This window comes from Zychaea mexicana (assembly GCF_025766255.1).
Source record: "Zychaea mexicana strain RSA 1403 chromosome Unknown BDB00scaffold_45, whole genome shotgun sequence".
In the NCBI taxonomy this organism is placed as follows: domain Eukaryota; kingdom Fungi; phylum Mucoromycota; class Mucoromycetes; order Mucorales; family Lichtheimiaceae; genus Zychaea; species Zychaea mexicana.
Window position 1 is genome coordinate 213223 of NW_026516708.1, and position 24254 is coordinate 237476.

A 24254-nucleotide genomic window follows, 5' to 3' on the forward strand; every position below is an offset into this window, starting at 1 on the left:
ATTGGTCGAGGCGTGAGAACAATTACGTTAAGGTAAGAACCGTACATCATTTTAGCCCAATCCCCATTGAGCTATTTTTACCCCTTGTTCCCCTAAACACGTAGCTGTCTCTCTCCGCTCTCTCTCTCTTCTTTTTTTTTTTTTTTTTGGCACGGCTCACACAACAACAACGACCCCGCGGAACTGAAACAAACCAAAATCTTACAAATCTTGCAAAAAGTCAAAAAGGAGTTGGGTCGCAAGAAGCTTCTGTATGTATGTATAGCCATCAGCACAAGAGTTAATCGGCTGCCATGACAATAAACAAAGCGTTTTTAAGGTTTGTTATGGATCGTGTGTGGTGGTTGTCATGTGGTCCCGCCAGTCGCCATGGTAGCAACAAAGAATTGAATTCGAAAACGATCCGTCGTCCAGGCGCAAAGAAAGTGTGGGGCTCAAAAAAAAATGCAATGTACGATTGAGCTCTTTTTTTTTCTTACCCCGCTTCAAACTGACAACAACAGCAACAGCCCTTGAAATTTTCCCGCGGAACCGATTCCATGGCACCATCCCGCGGGGTGTGTACTAAATTCAGTCGCATTCATCTATCCTTTGCCTCTGAACGCTATTTCCCGCAAATGACGACATGGTCCATACCCTTTGGAGTAAAACAAGCTACTACTACACTGCACAAGTCGTTATGCGGAGGGAACACGACCTGGGCGCCCTATTCAGCATGTTGGCGTATACGCTACGGGTTGCTGTTGTTTCGGCTGGTGCTCTGCAAATGGAGTCAAAGTGTAAAAAACCCCGCAAAGAAGATGGGCTGGCTGGAAAAGGAAACTTTACTTGACTCACGCAGATCGTCGTGAAGCTCATTGGGAGAGTGCCCTGACGCTCTTACTAATAAGAGCACGCTCCTTTAGTAAGAACTTACTGACGCTTATTACTAAACAAATATATTATTTTTTCATATGAAACAACCGTCGTCATCATCATCAGCTTCTTTACATCCGTATTTAAACGTATCATTATCATCATATACATCAAACTTCTATCAAAGAAAGTGTCGCACTTTCTTTTTTTAGTTAATAAAAAGGAGAGGGCTCCGTAAGCGTGTCGCGTTTAAACTATTAGGCAAAACATCGACAATCCTGTGGCGTAAATGAATCGGCCGCTGCGTAGTTGATAATCATTCATGCACATCTCAATCGTCATGCTGTTGTACCTCATCTGTGTTTTCGACGGTGACAGTCATCATTCACTTCATATCGTGTTTCTTACGATGAATTGGATTCAGTATTAATGACTTATATTGTGCTGCGTTATCATAAAGGCATCAATTGTAAGCACTTGTTGATCACACTTTGCTGCGTATTATAGATTTGATCAGGCAAATAAAATGCATTTCACAAAAAAGAGAAGAAGAGTATTTGCCACCGTATCCGGAATATCATTGTATCATCAGGGGTGAGCAAGTAAAAGAAAGAATGACCATGAGCTGCATTATTCAGCAATGCGCATGATATCTTTGGTCATCATGTCAAAGAGAAACGTAGATAACGGTCAAGTAGACCCTCCTTTACCCTGAATTTACATAAGCATCGATCGGAGAAGAGATTTTTTTTGACATGTAGCATCACCATCATACGTGGGAGTCTCTTGACTATGAAACAACTGCATGATAATACTTACCATCAATCTTCTAGTAATAGCCTAATGTTTCATGCTAACTACAGATCTTATGAAGGCAGTGTTGCTGATGATGGCCCAGGTTTAAAACAATAGTCCAACACAGCAAGGCGGCGGTTCCCCGTCATCATCTCTTGGGACTGGGTCTGTGTTCTTACCCAACAAGACGCAACCCCACAAAACAAGCGGAGTAATATAAAACTAAATAACAAGGTCGGGAACAGGGCACGGGACAATCTGAACCGGGCATGACATATATCTTGATTTCAAAAGGGCGTCCATGTTGGCAACACTTGTTGGTCACACCTCTTTCGGAAGGAGGTGATTGGATAGTCTCGTCGTTCAAAAGGTCTAACTTAAAAATAGATAGTGTGGCTACATAGTACTCGTAACCTCGCTAACAAAATGATGATGGTAATCGAACGCTTGTTCTTTCCCAACCCGACAACGTAATGGCTTGCTATGATCTCATGCCACTAATAATGGAACGGTGCATTGAAATGGAGGAATGCTTGTGGAGGATGATGAAAAACAAGGTTTGCTGTGGGGCCGAGCGCGCGCGGCGGGCGAATAATAACCGTGGGAAAAGTTTCCATAAAACGCAAGAATTTAAGGTTCGTTATTGCTCCTAAGAAATTCACGGAGGGAGCTGCTGCTGCTGTCAAAAAGAAATTTTTAAAGGGTCGGCCGCTGCTGGTAGTGGGCGTTACAAATCTTATTTTTGATGTACCTTTTATGTTTGTTTATTTCAATTCTTATTACACTAGTTGTATGTTTTTTTCAACGGTAGTTCAATCACGGTTTGTCATATTCATCACGAAATACAATATTGGAATGTTTGTTTTGATATGAAAGGGCAGAAGCAGAGTGTATCAACATTGAAGACTTGGAAAATCTGAGCAATATACGCCTTCAGGGACGGGCGAGGGAGCGAGAACGCAAACGTAACAAGAGGGCTGAAAGCATTTTGTATGGGAAGATCGTTTCTTTGTTTTTGGAAAAATAAAACTCGAAGAAAACATGTTCTTATAAAAATTGTTTTATTAATGTTCTACGTTATACCAGCTTGTGCGGTCTCCCCATCTTCTCAATTTTTTTTTTCACTGGTGCTGTTACCAAAGCCGAAGTTGAAAGGCGGCATCATCTCCTATAGAGAGATTGATTGCTCATTTTCTATTACATGCACTTCCCCCTTTGTCACGCATATACTATGAAGGGTTTGCAATAATTGCTTCATAAGCCATATTGGCCATTGTTGTAATATTGTATATCTACCTCGTCATCGTTGATTTTGAGATTCTTTTAGCGAGGTGTGCACCACTCATGTTAGAAGTTTGAAGGTCATTCTATATAGATGCGTGTGGTAACGTCTTATCTTCGAGAAAACCAACCAAAGTATCTTCCGATCTAGCTTGGATCTTTAAGACATGTGAGGGTGTTTCACCAACATAATTTCAATAAACAGCAGGATATACTTGCAATACGGTTTGTTCCAATCCTTAGTACCACCGTAAGCGTGTACCTGATACCATCTTGATGGATGGTTATCTAATATCTGATTTTCACTGGATGGAAACATATCCTGGCGACGTAGTGACATGGTCACTTTGAAGAATGTCGGAATATCTATACACTGGTATGTACCCCCAGATTTTGCCTATAAAATTAGGGATCATCCTCATTTTTGCCGCCAGTGGTTAATAAGCCTATCTGCCAGCCGAGACACTTGGTACAGAAAGAATTTGATGTTTTAAACCTCGTAGAGGAAAACGGATCAAAGTAGAACTAGTTGGCAATCTTTACATGCTGTAAAGGCTTTCTCCTTCTATTTCCGTAATAGAAGGCTACATTATATTAATAGTTTTCTTCTGTGCCTGGCAAATACTGTTACAACGAACTAACATGAAGTACGATTTACATTTTTCATACGGAACTTTTTCTTCTGTATTGTCCGGTATTAGAGACGCATAAAATCCTACAATCTACTACAGTAGCAAGATCATAAAAGTACTTCAAATTGTATAACTACAGTACTATGATACCAGCGCTTAATTCTTACTACTTTGCCAGCCCTATAATAGTGAGTAAAGCACCTTAAAACGAGTGTTGCTTTACAGACAAGATTGGTGATATTTCATTTCATTAGAAACATCATTTAGTTTTAGCCAGTAGTTAATTCAAGGCTTGTTTAAATGTAAGTTAATTGCCTGTCAGGTGTTGCTATAAGTTGCTGTGGAGCACTACGAGCATTGAGATTAGCTCTACTACAATGCGTTAGGTTCATTAGCGCCAGCTGTTACACACCGAGTACGTATACCTACGTATAAGAAGAGCAGTATTATACGCTTTTGTCCTTGTTTATCACTTTCAACATTACCGTTATGATACGTAAATCTATGCATGTCTCACATTTTGTTTTAGAAAAAAGGAAAAACAGAATGCTTTCCCACATTTTACTACTAGTTTCTAATATTAGCGTACAATTTTTTCAGAGTGTATCTAAAAGCAAGCCGATAAACATAAACCGATCACCACAGCGAAAGAGATTTTAAATTATCGCCATGCTCTCCCGCCCAGAAGATTCTCCCAGCCACTACTGAAATCAGCATTTAGTCCTTCATGGCTCGTTTGCCCTGTAGGTACGGAGATGATCCAGGGTTCCTCGGTGAAAGAAGGATACTGCGCGTTGTCATATTCTTATGGTCAATAAAAAATAGATGTAGACAAAACTGGAAAGGCATCATCTTTCGATTCTAAACAGTACGGAAACAGCTGCGGGGCCGGAAATGCATCCGCCGCAACGTTCGAGTACGTCGAGTTCGAAAGCATTGTTAAACAAGTATGCAAAAGATTCTAATGTCTAATACATTTGGTATGACTAAATGTGCATTAAACAAGATGATTTTAAGGAAAAACACGGTAAACTACACCACACATGCATAAAATATACAGCAATGTATACTGCACCGTGGTTCTAACTGCAGAATTTCATACCTATGACAGCGGATTACTCTTACTCTTACAGTACCTGGAGCTTCATAACGAGATTGTTGGTTTACCAAGCTTACAGAATCAGAGTGGACGTAGCGCCTTATGGACCTTAGAAGAGGTACTCCTGTCTCGGAAATTGCTACTTGTTGGTCGCAATTCACATACTACTTGATGGTATAAACAACGTCATTACCTCGCGTATCAGTGACTTATTTGCCCACAACCGGCAACAAAAGTGTGTTATTTCTCACGCTTTTAAAGAAGCACATATGCGCACGAGCAGTGAAGAGCACAACTCGTATTAGAATTTGTGAAGTTAGGTTTACATACAGAACGGTTTATCATTTAAATCGTCGCTACATCAAATGTATACAGTCAACTACACAGTGAACTGTATCGATACTACAGTTTATGATTCACGAGCCAACTCACTCGGAATCGGATTGTGTGCTTCTGCTCTTCCTTCAAGTGTCATTAGAATAAAACAGCAGCAGCTGTCGATTCCTACTTGACAATTTACTCTAATTTGTTTGTTTCGTCAGCATTATCCGGCAATATGTTTCTGCGATCTGAACAGCAACTTGAAATCATGTTGTGCTGTTCAAGAGCGTATAAAAAAGTCCAAGCACTTGGGATGGGAATCAAAAGTCCCGTCATGTACTTTGCTATAAACGTAGGAAAAAAAACTTCCCTTAAGCCTTTTCCTTCTCTAAAGATTGGACGGACACGCTGGTTGATTGAAATCAAGTGACGTTTCAGTTTCAGTGCATTAACTCAGCAACAGGTGACTTTGCATGAATTTTTGCTTTGAAATGGGATGATAATGGGGTGACAGCAACAGCAATCTTTTCTCTTCCTTTTTATCCCACATTGTTTCACCTACTTTATATTTTTTGGGCTTTTACCACCGATACTACGAAGTAACAGAAAATGCAACCCGCAGAACCTATGGGAGTACCGTTAAATAAGAACCAAAACAACAATCAAGAAATACCTGAACATATACCGGCGCAGATGGCACTTGCGCCAGAGCAACGGCCATATGAACAAACACATACAATCAGACGGCAAGACTTTGAAGACGACGGCACGCACCGCAACAGTCTGGCCAAACACAGTCTGTCCCCCGAGCAGTTAGGCGTTGTCGGTTATGTGAAGGATGTTGCGGGGTTTGTCAAGGACGCAGTTCAAGAACGACGAGTCAACAAAAAGGCAAACAAAGCATCAGCTTCATTGTCATCTTCACCACCGCCGTCCGAGGAACGTCGTGGAAGGGTAAATGGTAGCAGAAGCAATAGCAGCAATCAAGCTCCCGCTAGTCCAGCTATATCTTCGTCACCGGAGGGCCGGGAGTCGACCCCGTTGGCGGAAGCTGTCACAAGCCTGTTTCCTGGCCTTGACCCAAGCGCTGCTGGATGTAGCCACGCAGATGAATTGCGACATGATCTTATGCGAACCCATAGCAGAGACTCAAATGATTCATCCAAACTTTTAAACGAATAAAAAACACAAAAAGATTGTGAACAGGAGTATAAGCTTGTGTTGTCTTTATTGCTTTCGGCGTCGAGAAATTTCAGTTGCGTATTGACAGATCAGCTCATACTGTTGTCATGGATACTATTTTTAGTAAAGCCCCATTTACATCATTGGTTGTCTTTTAAAAATATAATTACTCACCAAGCTATCGTTCCGACGAGCACAAAGCTTGGAATTATGAAAGTTATTAGAACAATGGTATGGATTTCGTCTTTGATAATGATATTAATAACAGTAAGACTATTGGTAGTACCTTCACATCTTCCATGGAAATCGTACTTCGCTTTCCATGCCTAAATAAAAAATAAATTCATCAGTAAGCAGTGTGCGGGGATTGAGTATATGTCTTGATACATAAATGCGTCATGCGCACACGCGTTGCAGAATTTACCTTGCAAATGCCTCTAGATCTTTGGCCATGGTACCTAAGAAGTCAAAGTCAGTTTCCTATTGTATTACCTGTCAACCGTGTACTAACAGCAACTTTCTTAGTATAATTACATACCAGTTTGCTCGTAGACGACGTCTGCTAGCGATGTGACAAACTCTGATGATACTGTCTTGCCTATTTTTTGAGCTATATAATCCATACATATTCATGGCCAGGCGGTGAGATATGTGTATACGGGAAATGAGCTCTTTCTTTCTAATAAACCTTCTTGTTGAACAATCTGATCTACTGTCTGCCAGATTGCAAATTTTAAGGCCTATGTAATTTTCACGCTAAGGTTAGCTAATACAGTCCATTCGCCAAAGATCTTTCTTCTCTTTTCGTACCTGTTGATCTTCATCTTCCATTGTGGGAGCAAAGAATTACTTAAAAGTGAGAAACACACTCTAAAGAGACTGCGGGCTCTAATTAATTATTATGCCAATATTTTTTTTAAAAAAGGTGACTCCTCCGCCTCCACCTTTTCTTTATATCAGCACTATACGCAAATGAACGAACAATTACGAGCACTCGACGACGCCACGCTACCCGACAACAACCCTGAACTGGACGCGATCCGCGCGTGTCTTGAGCAACCTCTTGAATGGGCGCAACCGGTGAAACCGGTAGCGTGGAAGCACCATGTTCGAACCATTGCACAAACCGTTATACCCAACTGGGCCTATGCCCTGAATAGCAAAAGCAATAACAACAATTTAGCACTTAGAAGAACCATACTACGCGAACCTAAAGTGAGCTTGCCGATTCTACTCGACAGCCTGCGACATTCCAGCGTCATGGCGTTGGACTTATACATTGATCTACTGAAATACCTTACGGACGATCCAATGGTGTACGGGGACGATCGGTTTTTCAGCAACTTGCTATGCTCTGTGCCCACACGGATAGCCAATGCTCTCGGACTTGGCGGCAGCGATAGCTGGTACTTCGACAAGAACTATTATGCACGACTTGCTCGACATGTTGCCCGTAACAACGATACGGCAATGCATCAACGGCAAAAATATCAAACTTATGCGGGCGAAATTTTAGGCAAGATCATTCGCCTCGGACACGCAGATGTCTGTATTGCCGCCGTATACCCAATTGCGTTGGAACAGGAAGGCAAAGGATGGCCACATATTTGGGCTTTGGCTGAAAGTCACTCGTCTGGTACGGGTAAAATAACAGAAACAGTACTACGTCTTGTACAACAAAAGCAGCAGCAAGATGGGGCCAGCCTACAAAAAGCTGCTTCCCAGCTAGCGACAATCCTCTTCGCCACTGACGGAAAATCGGATCGAGTGGATAAGTTTTTGTCGCATGCTTACATACGGATAGCCAACGCATCGTGGACGGATGCCACAACACTTAAAATCGCCATGACAACAGCCATCTATGCTGTAGAAAGAAGTTCACAGGGGTAATAACTGTTTTGATTAATGAATTCTATTGCAAACACGTTTACAAGGTGTTGGTAGTGTTAGAGGGAGGGGCACACCCATGGCGATTCAACTCGGCATCTTTATTGACTTATTACGCGCAGGTTAGATGAAACGAACCTTTCTCCTGGAAGCTTCAGCACGGTCGATAGCTTAGTACGTCGACTTATTGATAAATGGACTGATCCGGTATTTTTGAAACATGGCAGCTACAAAGAGCAAGAGTGTAAGCAAGAAAAATAAGCACACACACACACACACACACACACACAAGCCAAAGAAAAACAACTAACGCAATCATCGTAACCCTCTTACTCTACATAAAATCGAATGTAACGTTATCCATTTAGATACCACCGCTGGATTGGTGTATGCTTTGGGGCATTTATCAAAAAATCAAATTGAAACTATTATGTACGAAACAGCTTTAAGAGGTGTTATTGATCGATGGTTTGAAAGTAGTGATCCGATCAAAATGAAGCTTGCTGTGGTAAGTCACGAAGACGAAAAAAGGAGCCTGGGAACGATGTTTCTTTCTCGCTCTCTCGCTCTCTCGCGATTTTTCGATCAAATGTAGGAGAAATGTGTGATGGCCCTTTCTTATTCAATCAATTTTTTTTCCTAAACTAACAGGTTCTCGCCGAATCGCTCTCAGAACTAACTGAGGAAATCACATCTCGGTTAAACTTTGGGATATTGGACGAGCATGATGACACAAAGTATCTGGATATGAAAATGCTGGCACGGAAACGAGATGCACTAAACAAAGGTAGGTAACATAGTGAGGATGGGTTCCCGGAAAGTTCACTGATCGATCGCCCTCCCCCAACGGCTTTCCCCCAAATAGAGAGCGGTGACGGAATGACATGTGACGACGGCAATGGGCCTATCTTAGAAGAGTACGACTCTCCATCGTCTAGCGACCACGAGCAAGAGGATGAAGAGTTCGATCCGGATGCTATCATGACGGGGGATCAAGAAGGTCAGTTTAAGTGATGATTTGTTTGGAAAGGGGCAGAAGATAAAAAACCTCGTCTCTTAATATATAAAACAGATAGTGAAGATGATAATGATAGGGAGTCAGATTTGGAACCATATCCCATGGAAGAAGAATCAGATGATGATGAGGCGTTGCAAGGCAGTAGCGTTGCAGCAGCCAGGAAAAAGCGTGTGAAGGCACCAGTGTATGTTATGTTTGGTATTTCTGATCGTATTGTTATTGTCTTATGAAAAAACATGTGCCTTTTTACTGAAAATCACACAATCATATACTTTTGTACATTAGTTATATATTGGACCTTATAGCTTACTTAAAGGATGACGAGGACTCCGTCAAGCTGGATGTTGGTTTAAGCACGGCAGAAAGACTGGTACGAGACAAGACGGATGCTGGATCGGAGCTGAGTAAGTGCAACAACACTATCTAACGCCAAAGGCATACTGGGAGGGAAACGGGAAGATACGGCGCTTTATTGAACTCACCTATACTTTATATTTATAAACGCACAATAAAAGCTGAATCGGCTGTCGAACTTGCTAAGAGACTAATTGGTTTTCCCAAAGCATATTATTTGGACAATACAACGGAGAGACAAAAGCATGCGTTGGCGGCCCTGGTGGCAGCTGCACCAAAAACAGTGGCAGGGTAAGTGTATAGCGAATCTTTCGTTAGAGGTAAATAAGGGAAAGAAGAGAAGAATTTTTGCAATTACCTGGTACTCACACGCATGCGTGTGCGTTTCAAGTTATATGATTGATCAGATTTTTGATCGAAACATATCTCTGGAGCAAAAGCAGACGATTCTAGCTTCCATAATTCTGGGAGTGCGTGAATTAGCGGGAACACGAACTGATCCAGTTGGACATGATGAGGTAGGATAAAATATGATGATACATATGATCTTATCGTATAGTTTGATTAACTATTAAAATGCAATATCACAACTACTTGATTTTGCTTTCTGTAGTTATCAGAGGAATTAGAGAAACGGTTAGCCATTCAAGAGGCTGGTGATGATGCAAAAGCAGCAGCGATCTCCACGGCCACAACAGTGATAGGCAAACCCCGCGTATTTTCTCGAAGAATGGATATAGAAAAAAATAAGCGAACCCAGCGTAACCGACTTAGCGGACTTGCTGGTCCGGTGTTTTTCTTCCCCTTGTTGGTAGGTTGGTGGGAAGGTGCCCGTGGAAAGGCAAAGTAAGTGTAGACTATAACGAGAAAAATGGACCCCCTGTTTTGATGGTTGCACGAGCATGTCTCAGTTTGGGTAACACAACGAGTTATCAGATCTTGGATGGGTCGCGATGCATTGCTTGCCGAACGCTTTGTCATGACCTTGCTTGTGATTATGCATGGCGCGAGTAAGTTTGGTCCCACTTTCCATTTTTGATCGACTCTGATTGTCACTGTGCTCGCTGACGCTATTACTCACGCGCAAAACAATCCTTCCTGTATTATTCTTGATACGCAATATTCTATTCTGCTTTATTTGCCCTAATCAGCCAATACACCCGACAGAGGACGCATTGTGACCGAATATTTTGAGTTTGCTTTGCCACTACGCTTTCTCAAGCTCCCAAGACCTGTAATCCGTGGTGCCCTGTTAGGCTTCGACATCATCGTTAACGTCAATTACGCACACCAAGGCACTCTGCTTTTGCAAGAATATCCGCAACAACTTGCCGAAACTAAACACTGGCTGGAAGGTCCGCTCGATCAGATAAGATGATGGTTGAACAAACAATGCCAAGTTGCAATCCAACGTATTCTTACCGCTTTCTGTTCTCTTCTATTTTATTGTTTCATTATCTAGAAATCATGGAGATGATGAATGCAGATGATCTGAATCGCATTGCATTACGAATATTGGCTCGCCTGATGGAGATATCAATGTCTGCATGAAAAAAGTAATTGATTGACAATCTCGGTAAGCTAGCATCTACGCACTGTATATAATTCCTTATTTCAATCCGTTATCATGATATTACCCACTGTTTCACAAAGCTAAGTAAAACAAAAGATTTAGTCCTGTGGATGATTCGAATCCCACAATAGGAACGCACTCCAGTTCCGTCGCTGCTGCCTATACGGTAGATGGATAAGATGGCGGAAAATGTTATATAACATGACCAAACCTTAAAGAATAATATGTCCATACAAAACGATAAAGAAATCCCAAAAGTGTTCAGATAATGATATTGAAAAGGTTCAATTAATTAGCCGGGCGATCAATCGTCTATCCTGCTTCTTTGCTTATTGTCGTCGTTGAAAACCAGCGGAGCACTAAAAAAAGTTTTATACAAGCGACACAAGTTCTATGGATAATCCACCATGACGGTAAGGAAGGTTCAATCTCTCGTTTACACAGGCCGATTGGCGAATTGGGCGGGATGGGGAAGGATGAAGCCCTCTCACTCTCTCTTCGTCGTTACAGTCGCATGGCCCTAATCTTGTTTTGAATTGGAGATCCGGCAAAGCATTTAAACCAAGGATGGGTGGTGTAACTTGACTACATATCCCATCATACAACACAGCCAAAGAATCTAAAGAAAAAAAAGCGCTGGTCAATGTGACACAAGTTCGTCATGTATTATTCAGGGCACGAACAACTTTCTGGTTTAAAGAGGCATCGTTCTCATCTCTCTTTCTCTTCCACTCTTTTTTCACTTCCCTATCCTCTCCATCTTATTGTGGCTTTCATTTGTATCTCTCTCGTGCCCTTTGGATACAGACACACGCCGGTTCAACCCCACCCATTCATCCATCCATCGACATATCACATTTCACCTACTATGGACGGCATCCTCTCATTGCACGACTTGATACATGCGACTGACAAGGCAGAGCATGTGCTCGAGGATCTGACTTTTGAGCAAATCACTTTGATCGAACAAACAATCCGAAGGATTAAAAAGAGAAAGCTCAGCTGCCAAAAGGAAGATGATGACGACTATGTACCCACACCAACAAGAAGAAGCTTGCCACGCACGGCTTCGACGCGTAACACTAACAGTCGACATGAGCCAACAGTGGAGATCCGCGACGGCATCGAGTGGGTTTCCTTTGTGTATTCTCACAACCGTGTACTCAAGCGCTACTCGATTCGAACGGATATTCAGACAGTCGCCTTGGATAGTTTGGATGAGCAATTCAAGTTAGATAACTGTGTACGTTATTATTTTTGTAGCTTATCAGATCAGAACATATAATCTCAGACCGTGCGGTGTATGCTCATATGGTTGATTTTATGATTAATTAGGTCTACCCCAGAGCACATTTGCCCAAAGAAACTTATCGTGGCAACCGATGGAACTATGAAACCGAGTGCAATCGGTTGGGGTGGAAGTTGGCATGGTTGAACAAGTCAGAAATTGCTGGTAAACGAGGACTCATTCAACGCGCTGTCGACTCATATCGCAATCGATCTCCTAGCATGCGATCGCGCCGCGTGGCACGTCAGGCAAAGTTACTCAACGGCACCCTCCGAAAGCGTAAACACCAACCTGCAGCGGCTTCGCCACCTTCCGCCACCTCCACCTGTATGGATGAAGAAATGGAAAACAGTATATCTGCTACCGAAAGGGAGCAATTGGAGCAGCAGTACGAGGAAGATCACATGGCGGTTACGTTTCCATCTACTCTAGCTGCTGCTACGGTAAAGTCAGCACATTCGCCAAAGACCCTGATAATGACAGACGACAATGAGGGGCGATATCGCATCAAAATTAACGTGGAGAACGTCGTACTCGAGGTGATTCCAGAAGAGTTCCGCAAAGTCAATTGTGTGTTCCCTCGGGCAATGACAACGGCCGAAGAACATTACAATGACAGACGACGATGGATTGAGGAGACCATGTGTAATGAATTAGGCTGGAAACTTGCATGGCTAAATCAACGCTATTTGGCCGGCAAAAAGAATCTGCTGCAACGCGCGATCGACATTTATCGCATCAAGTTTATGCCGGCGCTACAGCCGCGCAAGACCGCTGCTTCCGCTGCACCCCAGATGCCGCCAATTGTGGATACCAGCAGTCCTTCGTCACCTTCTAGTTGCTCATCGACGGCCGAATCCTCGCTGGACGAAGATCCAATGATGCTGCCAGCACAGTTCTTGTCGGCAGCAACGTCAGTACCCGCAGATTTTGCAACGTGCTTCGTCGACGACATGATGCTCAACATGGCAATAGAACCTTCGTTCGTGACACCACCACCATTTGCTCCCGCACAGATACCAATGGCAACAATAGAAGAGACTCCATTTGCGATGGATACAACATCATCTATCCCAACGCCCACCACAACTACCACAACCATATCCACCATGGAATCCGAGGATGACAAGTGGCTCAAGTTCGAACAGGAAGATTTCGGTGAATCTGCCTTTTTATCCTATGATGCTCTTTTCTAAAACCACATATCACACATTTCACTACTACACAAAAACTGCATTACTCACATAACTACATACGATCATATATTACTCTCATATATAGCCTTATATTTCCCCCACTCTTGTACATATAAACAAATCCCTCTTCTCAGTTGACTTTACCTCTCTCATCCATCCGTTCATCCATCCATTCATTCACTCATTGCTTGCTACATATTTCACTTGTAATATTCTTTGTTTCCCAACGTGCTCTAAGCACCTCTCCCTGATCTCTTTTTCTATTAATTTTCCGTACGTTGTTTTTTATTTACCTTATCTTAATTAGTAAAAAAGTTCCACTGTCAAGTATATTTGTGTTTTTCAGAATAAACTCATAATGGTCATTTGTTATTTTCATATACAGACAATAAGAATAAATGTTTGGGGGGGGGGTTGAGAAAGAAACAAGGAAGAGGGAAATAGGGTGGTGCGTGGGTATCAAGTTAAGTGGGAGGGTAACATATATTCACTAACTAAACAGAAAATAACTAGGTAAACGGATCAGATGAAGAGCGTGTCAGCCAATTTGTTCTGCAGATAGTAACACATCGTCCGGTGTCAAGGGAAAAATCATCTGCTGTTTTCACAAGCTGCGTTGCGTCTGTAAAGTCATAAGCAACACCAAGACATATTTCATTGATGTGCGGGAGGTTCTGCAAAAGATGCAGAACCACAGCCGGAGATATGTCTGGCTCCAGCCCACTGATATTGAGTGTTTCCAGTTGTGACATACTAACATCAACACCACCATCTATCCATGGACTAAATGCGTTATCGGTCAATAATCGGCATCCGGAAACGTCGACTTGTTTCAAATTCAGGCAATATCGAGTAAAAAGCTAGATACCAAAATAGTGATGCCACCCTTTTAGTCAATAGCAAGAGTGAAGAAAGCGAAGATTTTTAGAGCGCTTCGAATTTACCTGCACAACTTCGTCCGTCACCGAGAATTGATGCGCCAGTGACAATGTCTCGAGCGATTGACAGCGGATAGCAAGATGGATAAATCCTTGCTGGTCCACCAAGTTACACTCGCTCATGTCCAAATGAACAAGCGTATCTGCCGTAGCGCACGCCAGATTATACATGGGCTCGGCATTCAGAGTAGTTATATCGCGCATGCGTATTCGAGTGAGTCGAGTCTTTTTCTGACGTACTAGATGAGCTGCAAACTGGTTGAGCCGTGAGCCATCAAGGGCCTCGGAGCAGTGCTCCAGACCCAAATCTTGCAGTTTGTCGCATTGCTGAATGGCTGAAAGGATATTGTTATTGATGTCGGTCAAGCGGATACATTCAAGGCTATTGCTATGGCGGAGGATGACGGCGGAGAGAGCGTCCTGGTCGATCTTACCGCAGCCATAGAGGATCAGGGTCTCTAATGCAGGCGGAATGTGAAGCAGAGGACGAATGGCTTCGGTTGATAAGCAATAGCAATGCGAGAGATTAACATGACGCAGCCGCGAAGAGCTCTGCATGATCTGCTGGACAGCGTGGTCTTGCGCAGCCGCATAAGAAAAGTCGAGGCGAACCAGGTTCGGAAATTGGAACACATCAAAGAACTGCCGCTCAAAGTGCATCGTTCCTTTATCGTGGGGGTACCACCGAAAATGCTGGACTAGTTCTCGATAATCAAAGAACGGGATGCGCTGTTTAGAGCCGTGACGCCCTTCAAGCGCCTGTCGAACTCGTCGAAGGGTAACGTGTGTCCTCGGATTTAGCATGCGCCAAATTCGTGCACATGCCGTCGAGAAAAAGAGCTGGCATGTGAATGCAACGTTCAAAAGATCGTCAGGATCAACAAGATCAATGACCATTTTCGCAAGCTCTGGCATGTCGAGCGGGCTTGTCGACGAGTGGACACTCATTTAGCCATGTACTGACTTGTGTGCGAAAAGAGAGAAATACGACTGTAGCTTAAGATTGAGAGAGTGAGGGAAGAAGGAAAGGAGTAAGAAAGGAGACTGTGGAAAAGGTACACAGAGTAAAGATACATGTAATTCACTGGCAAGCCAGCAGAATTCTATTGGCGACCCCGAGATCCAAAATAACACCCGGCGGCGGTGAAGACTAAAATGCAGATATGCAACAGGCAAAGAAATCTATAAGAACTAATAGGAAGGAAAAGAGTGGAAAAAAAAAGTAAATAGCTATGTGCTTCTAATCTTCTGAAGGACTCATCCTCTGAAGGAAACAATGCCAAACACAATAGAAGTCAGCTAACAGCCAGTTTTATTTTTATTTTATGATACAGATGGGTAGCGTCACCGATTTCGTCGACGACGGGAGTACAAAAACCAAGGTGAGCTATATACCATTTTTGAATTTTTTCATATCTTTTCCTGTAACGAGTCCAGCAAACTTACACGTTCTTACCTGGCAGCATCAATTTACAAGACCACGACAACAGCCCGGGGGGGGGGGGTCAACAGCAATGGTCGTTCACAAGCAAGAGAAATTGACAACCAGCAAGAGCTGCCTTGTTTAACGGAGCATTCGACTGCTACTGATTTTCTGCTTTGCTCCTGGGCAGCATTCGGTGAATACTTGGAAACCAATACTGCAACAACTATCAATGACCTCACAGAATAGGGAAAAAAAGACATCGCCATGATACGTTCTATATTGAACGATTATTATGCTAATTGTCTTAAGCTGGTTTTCACAACAAGAACCAATGAGCGAACGCCATTCGCGGAGCATGTGCTCCCGATATTCAAGTACTTCGGCGCATGGACAAACCTCGTTGGGTTTTTATGGTAAGCAATATCATTTGGTATGGGTTAAAGTATGTGAAAACTGATTGTTCCAACGGTACTTTTGGGCTCCACGAATAGGTGTTAGATCGGCTCCAGCTCTCAAGAAAAACGTGATCATCTGCTTGTCCGTCCGATGGGCAAAAAAGTTGATGGAAGGAATCGCTTATGACTCGGCGAAATTAGAACGATTACTGGTAGAGTGCTCAGGGTATGTATTACAAACATTTCAGGTCTTAAAAAGCTGATTTGCAAGATAGAGACATAGTGAAATTCTGTCTTCTTAGGAATTGCTTGAGGAGCAAGATGAGCTCACTCAATTACGGATCAAGGAGCACGGCGGTGATGTGCTTGTCAAGGAAGACGACACGATATATGCCAACTTGAAACGCGTCACAAACAGCACTTTTTAATTTTACCAACAACATTATCATTCCTTCTTATATATCGTCTCTGGTGCATTACTTTTGTATACGCTTTGTTGATTGTAAATATGATTTAGTGTAGTTATAACGAAATTCTTTGCCATTATTAAATATTGTGGACATCTTAGTCATCGATGCGAAGTCGGGCACAAAGGGACAAAATTGCTGGGGCACTGTATATCATGTCTACCAAGAAGGTTGGCGGGGTATCTGTCCACGGTAGCCCGTCGATCCTCATCAACAAGACGGGCACCTAAAGCACTCTGAACAACGTAGGCACCTGCTCATGTGGACTTGTTCAATTGTTCTAGATTTATTGTAGAGCAATACTGTCTGTATTGACCAGAAGAGGCTCTACTGTCAACCATCACACATAGTGCACTCAGTCGTCCAAACTTACTTCGCTCCTCCCCATACAGTATTGTATTTACTCTTTCATTTATAAGCACCGCAAGGAAGCAACAAGGATGTAATGAAAAGCGCACCGTCATTATTCTTCTAATAAATTACATGAGTTTTAAACTACAGCAGTACCATATAAAAGCGTATGCACATTATATAATTTAATGTTTTTAGCGGTAGAAATACATATATCAGCTACCATATAATCTAGCACTTTCACGGTGGTAAGCTGTTATTTTCTCTCTTTAATACTCATGTACATAACCACTAAAATAGTATCAGTAGCACTATTATGTCAAATATCATGTAATGAGTACCGCTATCATATCATAAAATTTCCAAGTATCATAGTCGATGGTGCAAAAAAAAAGAATAAAGGACGGTACTCGTATGTCATCGTATGGTGCCATGCCTGACAACTAACGGATCTGAGGATACCCGGTGATTTTGTCTTTCAGGATGAACAAACGGTTATTTCAGGCATTCGCTATGCCATAGATGCGTGATTCAACAAGGATGTTGATCCGCGAGACTCGGTAACATCTTCACATATGTACTGAGGCTCAAGAAATGATGGTCGTATTTGCAGACAAGTAAAAGATCATGCCAATCATATTTAAGTTTTCCAAAATTTATCAAAGATGTCAATATTATAATGACGATGGTAGATAGAGTAGTAATGCTTTCAATTTAAATAACATGGGAGATAGCTAGTATTTTATTATACAGTAAAGGATGACAGTCGCACTATGTATGGTCTAAACAAAAGAACGGTCCGAGTTCTGAATTGGCATATATCGTGTCGTCTTTATTGACAAGTACATCACCGCCGTGCTCCTTGATCAGTAATTGAGTGAGCTCATCTTGCTCCTCAAGCAATTCCTAAGAAGACAGAATTTCAGTCTATCACATTCATTAACTTACTTCTGAAATAGCAGACGCATTTTTCACCTTCAATTTGAAAAGAAGTTCAAACACACGCTTCCATGTGTAACGACTTTGGTAGTCGCGCGGGACATCAGCGGATCGTAATTTAAATGAAAGACCATTTGCCTGAAGGCAGTAGGCTGGTTGACAGTAACGTGATTTTATCACCGACGCATTGTACAGAGAGTACGCGTCTTTTGTTGAATGTGTTCCATGATGCTGACTGCCGCTTCTTCATCTCGACATTCAAGCAATGATGGGAGCATTCCATTAGCTTTAATGTATCTTCTTCGGTGTGAGTACCATCGATCTCCCTAATATCATACATGACACATATATCAGCATGTAAATAAACCTGCGTTTTTTCACTATGCCTCAATCTTTCAAATTAGCTTATTAGCGAACTTAAATGTTTGTACTACATACCCTGAGCACTCTACAAGAATTCTTTCTAGTTTAGCAGAATTGAACCCAATTCCATCCATAACATTTTTTTGTGAATTGGATCCAATTTCACACCTATTCATGGAATCCAGAAATACTGTTAGAACAATCAGCTTTTACTTCAACCCATACCAAAAGGTATTGCTTACCATAAAAACCCAACGAGGTTTGTCCATGCACCGAAGTACTTGAATATCGGGAGCACATGCTCCACGAAAGGCATTCGCTCATTGGTTCTTGTTATGAAAACCAGCTTAAGACAATTAGCATAATAATCGTTCAATATAGAACGTATCATGGCGATGTCTTTTTTTCCCTGTTCTGTGAGGTCATTGATAGTTGTTGCAGTATTGGTTTCCAAGTATTCACCGAATGCTGCCCAGGAGCAGTTGAGCGCATTTGTTAGATACTCTTTTGCGGCGGAATGCTTTGTTAGATATTTTAATTCTTGCTGGCTGTCAATGTTTTCTTAGAATTCTTTTTCTACAAGAGCTGGAACCAGCACAGATGGATCATCACTTCTTAGGGCGATGATAAAGTGCCCGTCAATTTTTGAGCGGTGGCGATATACTAAGAGTTTTAGTTTTTTTTTATTTTTATGGATAGTAAGAATATTATAGGTAACAAAGATTTTATAGTTTGTAAGATTATTTTCTAAAATTAAAACTATTTTATTTTATCATAAAAACAAATTGAATTTTTTTTAATATAAAAATAATAACAATGGATATTAATAAATTGATTACCGCTGAAGTAAATTCTATACTTGTAATGCATTGGGCTTTTTTAAATTATAATTGGCCCATCATTAATAATAAGTATAAACATAGAACAGAAATAAAATATATCAAGTACATTGATATTATTAAAAAAAATTACTAGAAAAATTAGGATATATTGCAGTCTTTTTCTTTTTGGTTGTATTATATACTAATAAAGAATATCCTGCTCCTTATTTTGAAGTAGAAAAAGGTTTATTTTTATTATACTATTTAGTATCTAGTATTTCAGGAAAAGATGATATTGATAAATTTATTCCTCAAAGTTCCTTTTTTAATTTTTATAAAAAAGTTTGGATAGATGAAGAAAATTATAAAAGAATAAATAAAATAGTAAATGATGCATTGGATAACATGTTTTCAAATATAAAATTAAGAATTTTATCCACCCATAAATATAATCCAGAATTGTTTAAACACATAACATTGATTATCGACAGTCATGATCCTAGAATAAATTATAGCGACACAGAAATTAAACGTAGCAGATTATATAGTTATAAATTTAAGAAAAATGGATTAAGAACTCAATTTGTTAGTGATATAAATGATATGATTATTTATACTTCTAAAAGTGATTATTGTTCAGATAGCTCTGATAGTAGTATGTTCTTGAATATGAAATTATATAGAAAACTTAATAATAAAGATACTATTGCAGTTGATGGTGGTTACACTTTATTTTTAAAATATTTTGTAGATTTATCAGTAACTAAAGGTTATAATTTTACTGATGATAATTTTGTGAATCCTATTAGAAAAAATCCTGGTGAAAACTTATCAATTACAGAAGACTATTTTAACAAAACATTTGGAAGTTTCAGAAGTAAAATTGAAAACCAATTTTCAGCAATAGGTAATAAATTTCATAGATTTAATAATAACAAATCAGTTGTGAAAATGGATAATGTAAAGTTTTATAATTTACAATTTAAGGTTGCTTGTTTATTAAAAAATATACATAAATTTTGTGAGTTATATAATGTACCAACTATGCCACATCATAAGTTATGGGAAACTGAGAACTTTGATTTTCCTATTGAAAGAAAATTAATAGATATTGTTGTTAGTAATGAAAAGTAAAATATAAATAAATTAAATAAAATGCTTGAATTACAAAGTAGTTTCTTAACTATGGATATATCGGATACTCCTATAATAGATAATGATTATTCAGGTGATGAAATTAATAGTGATGCTAGTAATTCGAGTGATGATTATAAAAAAAGTAAAGAATTATCAAAGAAAAGAAAAATTAAAGGTAAAGGAAAACAAAGAGGATACAAATCTTATGAAATTGAAGCAATTGTTACTCATAAAATAGAAAATGAAGTATATCACTTTTTAGTTAAATGGAAAGATTATTCAGAAAGTGAAAATACTTGGTTAACTATTGATAACTTTAATGAAAAGGCAATGCTAAAAGAATACATTGAAAATAATAATCTTAGTTTACTTCAAATTAATTTCTCTAATATAACTTTATTACCATCTTTAAAGATACTATACTCTACCTTATATATTTAAAGAGGATAAACTCCTTTATTTTTTTAGTTTTATAATGAATAAAGTCAGCTGCTATTATTATTGCATTATCTTGTTTATAATATCTACAAATTTAATTATTCCACCATTGCAAACATAAATTTTTTTCATTTTTCTTTTTTCAACTTTTTTTATATCTTTTTTATGCCCATATTTGCTTATAATAACACAGGGTAATTCTGGTTTTTTAATTTTTTTTGATCTTTTTTATTTCTTTTTTTTATTATATGCTTTTTACTATATTTACAGCAAAGATAATCAGGCTTTTGAACCTTCTAAATTAGTATTGATTTTTTTGTGACACATATATCCTTTTTTCTTTCCACGTTTATGTACATATGTACATATATTATTACTACTATTCAAATACCAAAAGTGATTACTTTCAACATCTTGCATTTTTTCTTTTATTTTTTTTCCATCATTTTTTTTTAATTTTCTTTAGTTAGGTTATCTGTACCTATAAGTATCTCAGAATTTAATAAGACCATTTTAGTTTTTACTTATAGATTGGATAGTTATTATTTTTATATTAAGAAAAATTTAATTTTTTTTATATGTAAAAATTAATTATATGCACGATTTGAAACTCCGAAATACTTAAAACTTTATAAATTTTAAAAAAAATTATAGGTTATAAAAATTTTATTGCTACGGATATACCTGCTATCTCATTTTTTTCATTATCACTATTAAATATTGAGCAGTCACTATTGTTGACTCTCGGGCTGCTGTTGTGATCTTGTAGATTCATGCTTCCAGGTAAGAACGTGTAGGAGTGTTTTCCTCGCTTAACATTGGCCAACTCAATCTGTTCATCTACTATATGTATATAAATTTAAATGTAATCATAAGTTTTGAATTTCTGATTTTATCGATTCAATTATGTACTCACCACTTACTTCGATATCCAATCTTCGTTTATCCTAAACATATTGTCTGTGGTATTTGTGAATAGCCAATGCCTTTACTTACTCCCAGAGCAAACACGTTTTTGGTGATATTCGAGCAAGAGTTATATGTGTCATTGTTATCGCCTGTAACATTTATTACGGTGGACGGACCTGCTGAGGAAGGTGATGCCGCTCTTGACTTTCCAACATACTTCTCAAAAAACTATAGAGATAAAGGAATCGCGTTAGGTATTGTTTTTGTCTAGAGCAATTCTTTATATATAGTGGTTCATGCAGACCTTGAGATCCTCCAAGATTTCGCGTATCTTGCCCTTCGCTCCTCTTTTCGACTTCAAATCGTCATCATTCAAATCCTTTTTTATCACACCACAAATGTCAACGCTGCCACCGAGGTCTTGTTCATATACGGAATATGCTTTACGAAACAACCAGTCTTTGACTGGTATTCGGGCAAAATAGTGTTTGTAGTTTTGGCTGTTGGTGTCCATGATAACAAGTGTGAAGGTGAAGAAGGTGACTGTTTTGACCAGCTGACTGTTTTGACAATTTGCTTATTCTCTAGATCCTTTAGCAAACCTAAATTATCTTCAACACCACGCTTACAATCGATCGAGCTGCTATGGTCAACCAGTGCACAGTTTGCCCTGTGGCTATCCTTGCTGAACTGACGTGGAATTCGTTTATGTCGCTTGCACTCACCCGTCATTATATGGCACGTGTGTGATTGTAGTAGTTCTCTACTTCCATGCTTCATTGACCCGGTTCACGTCACTTGGCTTGCTGGCGACCTCCTGCAGGCCATCGTTGGGTTTGGTATAAACATGCTTACTCTGCATTGGATCTCGCCTGGTCAATGTTTACAAGGTAGTGTATAACATTCTGTTTTACTCTGCTATCGGTCAATGAGAATCTATTTCATATCAATGACGCATTTTCGTATCCATATATTAGACTCGGTTCCCGTTCAACACAATGCTTACAAATCGATCGGGCCGCTATGGTCAACCAGTCCATGATTTGCTCCTCGGTAAGGTATAATTAACTTTAGATATTTCAACGTTACATACTGTATGTGGTTGGTTTATTCAAAGTGTGTACAAGCTATTAAAACTTTTAAATTTTTCCCTCTAAAAAAGCTAGGATGATGATGTCATCTTTGGTATTAGTACGGTGGTACTATCGAGGGCAAGGTTATCAACAAATCGAGATAGGATGACTTAAACCAGGTCAAGTGCTGGAGGAACACTGCAGTGATGTGCTTGTCAATAAAGACGACACGATATATGCCAATTCAGAACTTGGACCGTTCCTTTGTTCAGACCATACATAGTGCGAATGTCATCCTTTACTGTATATTAAAATACTAGCTATCTCGCATGTAATTTAAATTGAAAGCATTACTACTCTATCTACCATCGTCATTATAATATTGACATCTTTATTAAATTTTGGAAAACTTGAATATGATTGGCATGATCTTTTACTTGTCTGCAAATACGACCATCATTTCTTGAGCCTCAGTACATATGTGAAGATGTTACCAAGTCTCGCGGATCAACATCCTTGTTGAATCACGCATCTATGGCATAGCGAATGCCTGAAATAACCGTTTGTTCATCCTGAAAGACAAAATCACCAGGTATCCTCAGATCCGTTAGTTGTCAGGCATGGCACCATACGATGACATACGAGTACCGTCCTTTATTCTTTTTTTTTGCACCATCGACTATGATACTTGGAAATTTTATGATATGATAGCGGTACTCATTACATGATATTTGACATAATAGTGCTACTGATACTATTTTAGTGGTTATGTACATGAGTATTAAAGAGAGAAAATAACAGCTTACCACCGTGAAAGTGCTAGATTATATGGTAGCTGATATATGTATTTCTACCGCTAAAAACATTAAATTATATAATGTGCATACGCTTTTATATGGTACTGCTGTAGTTTAAAACTCATGTAATTTATTAGAAGAATAATGACGGTGCGCTTTTCATTACATCCTTGTTGCTTCCTTGCGGTGCTTATAAATGAAAGAGTAAATACAATACTGTATGGGGAGGAGCGGAGTAAGTTTGGACGACTGAGTGCACTATGTGTGATGGTTGACAGTAGAGCCTCTTCTAGTCAATACAGACAGTATTGCTCTACAATAAATCTAGAACAATTGAACAAGTCCACATGAGCAGGTGCCTACGTTGTTCAGAGTGCTTTAGGTGCCCGTCTTGTTGATGAGGATCGACGGGCTACCGTGGACAGATACCCCGCCAACCTTCTTGGTAGACATGATATACAGTGCCCTAGCAATTTTGTCCCTTTGTGCCCGACTTCGCGTCGATGACTAGCACCGCGCGAAAAGTCCAATATCAAGGGCTTTTAAAAGACCTTGATATTTGTATATAAAGAGGCAAGGTGGGCCTCCACAGAAGGTGGGGGTTTTTGGAGATTGGATGCGGTAGTTATGCATGAAGTATTCTGTTTGTGTATGTAAATTTACTATATTGGTACAAAAAGTTCCCAGTATATGCAATAGCTGCAAGAACAGAACCTCAT

General features: G+C 39.9%; 7 protein-coding genes across 7 annotated transcripts; 3 read left to right on the plus strand and 4 right to left on the minus strand.

Annotated features, from left to right (window-relative positions):
- Positions 1–5503: 5503 nt before the first annotated feature.
- BDB00DRAFT_827514 (uncharacterized protein) lies at positions 5504–6192 on the plus strand. Its single transcript, XM_053123803.1, has one exon. It carries the CDS (start codon positions 5593–5595, stop codon positions 6163–6165), a length of 573 nt encoding a protein of 190 aa, XP_052978911.1. The 5' UTR covers positions 5504–5592; the 3' UTR covers positions 6166–6192.
- On the minus strand, positions 6193–7104 carry BDB00DRAFT_827521 (apoptosis-inducing taf9-like domain protein). The gene is made up of 7 exons (XM_053123804.1): positions 6976–7104; positions 6854–6905; positions 6704–6775; positions 6590–6623; positions 6452–6491; positions 6340–6366; positions 6193–6264 (listed from the first exon to the last, which is right to left on the minus strand). The coding sequence occupies exons 1-7, from the start codon at positions 6994–6996 to the stop codon at positions 6211–6213; spliced, it is 300 nt and encodes a 99-aa protein (XP_052978912.1). The 5' UTR covers positions 6997–7104; the 3' UTR covers positions 6193–6210.
- BDB00DRAFT_827525 (telomere length regulation protein-domain-containing protein) lies at positions 6835–11088 on the plus strand. The gene is made up of 14 exons (XM_053123805.1): positions 6835–6926; positions 7091–8051; positions 8175–8296; positions 8421–8560; positions 8704–8839; positions 8918–9052; positions 9125–9254; positions 9356–9474; positions 9586–9715; positions 9816–9942; positions 10038–10270; positions 10361–10434; positions 10576–10779; positions 10887–11088. Exons 2-14 carry the CDS (start codon positions 7138–7140, stop codon positions 10973–10975), a joined length of 2553 nt encoding a protein of 850 aa, XP_052978913.1. The 5' UTR covers positions 6835–6926; positions 7091–7137; the 3' UTR covers positions 10976–11088.
- Positions 11089–11865: 777 nt separating this feature from the next.
- Positions 11866–13481, plus strand: BDB00DRAFT_788636 (uncharacterized protein; the record flags this gene model as incomplete). The annotated part of the gene is made up of 2 exons (XM_053120824.1): positions 11866–12240; positions 12333–13481. The coding sequence occupies 2 exons, from the start codon at positions 11866–11868 to the stop codon at positions 13479–13481; spliced, it is 1524 nt and encodes a 507-aa protein (XP_052978914.1).
- Positions 13482–13990: 509 nt separating this feature from the next.
- On the minus strand, positions 13991–14542 carry BDB00DRAFT_765061 (uncharacterized protein; the record flags this gene model as incomplete). Its single annotated transcript, XM_053119491.1, has 2 exons — positions 13991–14341; positions 14426–14542. 2 exons carry the CDS (start codon positions 14540–14542, stop codon positions 13991–13993), a joined length of 468 nt encoding a protein of 155 aa, XP_052978915.1.
- Positions 14543–18124: 3582 nt separating this feature from the next.
- BDB00DRAFT_738006 (uncharacterized protein) lies at positions 18125–18497 on the minus strand (the record flags this gene model as incomplete). The annotated part of the gene is made up of 2 exons (XM_053118415.1): positions 18125–18319; positions 18432–18497. Coding segments are annotated over 2 exons (261 nt in total), but the record flags the coding sequence as incomplete, so codon positions are not given.
- Positions 18498–21527: 3030 nt separating this feature from the next.
- Positions 21528–22179, minus strand: BDB00DRAFT_788639 (uncharacterized protein; the record flags this gene model as incomplete). Its single annotated transcript, XM_053120825.1, has 4 exons — positions 21528–21596; positions 21680–21703; positions 21753–21893; positions 21970–22179. 4 exons carry the CDS (start codon positions 22177–22179, stop codon positions 21528–21530), a joined length of 444 nt encoding a protein of 147 aa, XP_052978917.1.
- Between the last annotated feature and the right edge of the window lie 2075 nt (positions 22180–24254).

Excerpts from the sequence above, each read along its gene's own strand:
- BDB00DRAFT_827514 (XM_053123803.1), top strand. The coding sequence starts at position 5,593 with ATGCAACCCGCAGAACCTATGGGAGTACCGTTAAATAAGAACCAAAAC.
- BDB00DRAFT_827521 (XM_053123804.1), bottom strand. The coding sequence starts at position 6,996 with ATGGAAGATGAAGATCAACAG. Across the intron at positions 6,776-6,853 it reads TCAGATTGTTCAACAAGAAG|CTCAAAAAATAGGCAAGACA; the intron begins GTTTATTAGAAA and ends TGGATTATATAG. Across the intron at positions 6,624-6,703 it reads CGTCGTCTACGAGCAAACTG|GTACCATGGCCAAAGATCTA; the intron begins GTATGTAATTAT and ends TTGACTTCTTAG.
- BDB00DRAFT_827525 (XM_053123805.1), top strand. The coding sequence starts at position 7,138 with ATGAACGAACAATTACGAGCACTCGACGACGCCACGCTACCCGACAAC. Across the intron at positions 9,716-9,815 it reads GCACCAAAAACAGTGGCAGG|TTATATGATTGATCAGATTT; the intron begins GTAAGTGTATAG and ends GTGCGTTTCAAG. Across the intron at positions 9,943-10,037 it reads ATCCAGTTGGACATGATGAG|TTATCAGAGGAATTAGAGAA; the intron begins GTAGGATAAAAT and ends TGCTTTCTGTAG.